General features: G+C 36.2%; 1 protein-coding gene across 1 annotated transcript; it reads left to right on the forward strand.

Moving 5' to 3' along the window:
• On the forward strand, positions 1–549 carry LOC104881476 (retrovirus-related Pol polyprotein from transposon RE1). The gene has a single exon (XM_010661847.1). It carries the CDS (start codon positions 1–3, stop codon positions 547–549), a length of 549 nt encoding a protein of 182 aa, XP_010660149.1.
• Positions 550–4,970: the final 4,421 nt, after the last annotated feature.

A 4,970-nucleotide genomic window follows, 5' to 3' on the forward strand; every position in this document is an offset into this window, starting at 1 on the left:
ATGCCTCTTATTGTTATAACCACTACAAGTCGTGATGCTTGGCAGCATCTTACCTGCTTGTTTGCTAGCAAATCTCGGGCTCGGATTATGCAATTGAAGAAAGATCTCACCCTTATTCAACAAGGTTCCCACACGGTGTTTGAGTTCCTTCATGCAGTTAAGGTAATTGCTTATGAACTCTCGTTGATTGATGCACCTGTTTCAGATGATGATTTGACGTTATATGTGCTTAATGTCCTTGGTTATGAGTTTCGAGATATGGTGGCTCCCATATGCGCGAGAGAAACTACCTTGTCTTTTGCAGAGTTGCATGATCTATTAATTGGTCATGAACACTACCTCAAACGCATTGATGGAAATTCTTCGACCCTAGTTGTCATTGCCAATTCCTTCCAACGAAAGTCGTTGAATCCTCGGTTCAAAAATAGCAAGAACCGTTCCAAACAAAGTTCCTCCAACAAAGCTTCTTTAAAGAAATCCTATGTTGTGTGCCAAATATGTGATCACCTCAGTCACACTACAAAGAATTGTGCCAAACTGCAGTCTTGACCTGTTGCCAATTGCACTACTTCTTTGTCTCCATCGAATCACAAATGTCTTCTTGATTCAGCTGCTTCTCATAATATTACGTCTGATTTGACTAATCTCTCCATTCATTTTGAATATGATGGACAAGATGAGGTTGTTCTTGGAGATGGTACAGGTTTGCAAGTTGCTAATATCGATTCCACTACTATTTCCTCCCTTTTCTGTTCTCTTACTTTAAAAAAAACCCTACATGTGTCTCTTATTCACAAAAATTTGATCTTCGTTCACAAGTTTACTCATGATAACAATGTTGTTGAATTTCACCCATTTTTTTTACCTTGTGAAGGATTGGATGATGGGAGTAGTGCTCATGCGTGGTAGGTGTGAAGGTGGTGTTTATCTTATGGAACTATGTTCTTCATCACCTCAAGCTCATGTCGTCACCTTTGCTGGAACTCGTGCTTCGTTTGATCGTTGGCATCATCGGTTGGGTCACTCTACTCCAAAACTTTTATCATCTCTTCTTTGTAGTTATAACTTACCTGTGTCCTCCTCTAAGTCCTTATTGTCATGTATTTTGTGTCATTGTAATAAATCGCATAAATTATATTTAAGTGTCACTTCCCTTATGAGTCATGCTTCTCTTGAATATTTGTATGCCGATGTTTGGGGACCATCCCCGGTTCCTTCTGTTTATGGCTACTGATATTATATACTTCTTGTTGATCATTTTACAAAGTATTGTTGGTTCTATCCTATGCATAATAAATCGAATGTGTCCTCTATTTTTGTTCAATTTACTGTTATGGTTGAAAATCAATTCTTCGAAAAAATTAAATTTTTTTATTCCGACAACGGTGATGAATTTATCAAACTTAGACCTCTTAAGGTTGCATGTGGCATTAGTCATTTTACTACTGCCCCACATACTCCCCAGAAAAATGGCACTGTTGAATGTCGCCATCGACATATCATTGAAATAGGTATGACCCTTTTACATCATGCCTCAACTCCTTCTACTTATTGGTCATATGCTTTGGCCATGACAGTTTATCTTATTAATCGTCTTCTTACTCTCTTACACTCGCATCAAAGTCCCTTTGCAGTGTTATTTGGACGGGTTCCCAACTATTTCAAATAAACCATTCACTTCGGTCTCTTACTACGTCATCAATCAAACCCAATGCTTAAGAGCTTCTCCGATGCTGACTGGGGTGGTGATCTTAATGATCGAAAGTCTACCACGACTTATATAATTTTTCTGAGCAATAATCTTATCAGTTGGAGCACTAGGAAGCAAAAAGTCGTGGCTCGCTCCTCTACGAAAGCAAAATATTAGGCACTGGCCACTACAACTTCAAATATTAGTTGGATGGAGTCTCTTCTTGATGAACTTGGTCTCACGTTACGTGAACCACCACTCCTCCTCTGTGATAATGTTGGTGTAACCCAACTCAATCTCAATCCTGTTATGCATTCCAAGATGAAACATATCGCCATCAATTTTCACTTTGTCCATGACTTTGTTCATTGTGACAAATTGTGTGTTGCTCATGTTCACATGGATGACCAGCTCGCTGATAAACTAACAAAGCCTCTTGCTTGGTCTCGCTTCAACTTGTTACGTGGCAAAATCAACATTGCTGATGGAACATCCATTTTGAGGGGTCGTATAAGGGAATCCACATAAATCACATTCTTCCGTGATTTGGAATCCATATAAATCACGTTCATCCATGATTTCCTTTCTGTCAATATCTCTATATAGCAACTCTGTTTTTTTGGTTCTATATTCGTTAAATAGTTGTAACTTTGTTTATGGTTGTATATTCCTTAAATAGACATAGTCTTGTATTATATAAAGATGTGTTGTAATGCAAAACATTATTGGAGATTTTTACCAAATTACTTGCGTAATCCTTATAGGTACTAAGCCTAAGGGTCAAGGTCATTACAAAAAAAATTTAGGACATTCCTCAAAATAGAAATCCTTAAATCCCACTTGCTTTAACAAATGTGGCTTGCTTTCTAGATGTGGTGTTGTGAGCATTGCCATTACAAGGCCTTTTGTCCTAGAAATGAAGTCAAAATGGTTTGCTCTAATGCATGCATGAAACACAATCCATGGAAACAAACCTAGAGTCGGGTTTCAAGAATGTCAAGGATGGTTGCAAGAATGATGGCTCTCGCTCCCTTCAAAGTCGATGTTGAGAACTATGGTCAATGATTCATCACTACTATCCATGGTCCACCTTGAATATTCCAAATAACCAAGACAATCTTATTTTGTATAAAGCAAAGATAAATAGTACTGATCTTTGTGAACAAAAAGGTCTAAATTTGAGGATGTAGTGAGTAGAATTTGTTGGAAAAATTAGAGAAACTGATGGGTTTAATGCATTCAAGATTCGTACTACCATAATTCATGGTTCACCCTATGATCTCTTCCAAAACATTTTCCACTATTCACTCCCACGATGCCATTCTCCAACAAGATTATATACTACATTCTTCAATAGTTTTAATTAAGCTTTTAAGTCATCCATCGTATCATGAGGATAGTTGGTTTATATATGTTATATATCCATTATGTAGAAGCTCCAACCTAATTTTAAGTTAGATTAATTACTTAATGTAATTCAAATAAATAGGATTCCAAATTATTGATTGGTTTTTGCTTACATAAGCATCAAATTTATGCGATGATAAAAAAGTATTGCAAATAGCTTATCCATTTTCGTCGAATGTTTCAATTTCTTTAGCTTCATGAATGACCAACTTCATTGTATGATATATGAATATGTATACAAGTAGTTTGTTGTTGGTAAAAATGTTATATTTGTTAGTTTATCAATAGATTAAAAAAGTACATTTGAGGAATGGAATAACCAAAAAAATAAACGAAATTCCTATTATTGTGCTATGCCATAACTGTACTATTGGCCCTATGAATGTAGAGGTGATTCCCCATTATACCCCTACAAAGTTAAGGGATTGTAACGTATGCCAAGCTTGACATGATGTGAGTTGTGAATGGGTGCTAATGAAGTGGTTTGGTAAGTGAATTAGCGAGCTGATAAGAAGAAGAGACATGATAGACATGAAGTGGGTGCTTGAGAACTTGATCACAGAAAAATAGCTAAATAGATCTCATATTGTCACAATAAATGGTGAGTAGAGTAGAGGGGATCCAAAATTCTTGGAGAAGATGTTGAATCTAGTTAAGTTCAGCAGTAGTAGATGCAACAACATGATACTCAACTTCAGTAGAAGATTGGGAAACTGTTGGTTGTTTGTTTATTCAAGCTCTAATTGATGAGATTAGCTCCAAGGAATGCAACATAAGCAGAAGTGAAAGAACGGGTGTCAAGGTTCCCTGCCTAGTTGGCATCAACAAAAGCATGAAGGGTGAGTGGAGTCTTACAGTGAAGAAGGAGTCCATGAGAGACTGTGCCACTTAGGTGGCAAAACACACGCTTTATTGCATGCCAGTGTTTCTTAATGGGTTGATATATGAACTGAGAGAGTTTTCTAATGACAAAACAAATATCCAACAGAGTAAAAAAGAGATATTGGAGGACTTTCACCTTACTGAAATGGTTTGGCATCAATCAACACACTTCCATTGTTTAGATAGAGGGATTCAATGGCAAATAATGGGACAAAGGTTTGCAATCTTATATGTTATGCTTGACAAGAAGGTCTTAAATGTACATGCACTGGATAAGAAACATGTTAAAGGGGGTAGAAATAGCTCCCATGGCAAAACAGGAGTGAAGCTGCCCAAATATTTGAGAAAGAAATAAGCAACAAAGTAGCTAATAAATGTATTGACTAGTGGTAAGGAAGTCCCTATGATGATGATATTGTCTACATAGACTAATAGATAGATAATCAATTCATTTTAATGAAAAAAAAAATGTCAAACTTGGAATTTTAAAGGCATTGATAAGGAAAAATATTGTAATTTTGTATACCAAGCGTGTGAGGCTTGATGAATACCATAAATGGCTTTGTACAGTTTGCAAACATGAATGGGATAAGCATGGTCTAAGAACCTTGGTGGTTGTGACATATACATATCATTCTCCAATTGGACTTGAAAGAAGACATCGTTAATGTTAAGTTGGCGAAGGGGCCACCCAAAGTGAAATGCAAGAGTAAGAACAAGCCTTTTTTTTTTATTCTAATAAGAATAGTAGAATGAAGAAATTGTTTGAGAGATCTCATTTTTTAGTTGAAGTTACCAATGATTTGTGGACATCGTTTCAAAACCTTGGATACATGCATCTAACTATATATCTCATTAATAAGGATTGGAAGTTAAACAAAAGAATTATTAACTTCTTTGTACTTTCAACTCCTCATTGAAGTGAGAATGTGTTGCACAAGTCATTGAGACTTATTTACTAAAGTGGGCTTTAAAGAAACTTTTCACAATT

The sequence above is a fragment of the Vitis vinifera genome, chromosome 14, assembly GCF_030704535.1.
Source record: "Vitis vinifera cultivar Pinot Noir 40024 chromosome 14, ASM3070453v1".
NCBI lineage: Eukaryota > Viridiplantae > Streptophyta > Magnoliopsida > Vitales > Vitaceae > Vitis > Vitis vinifera.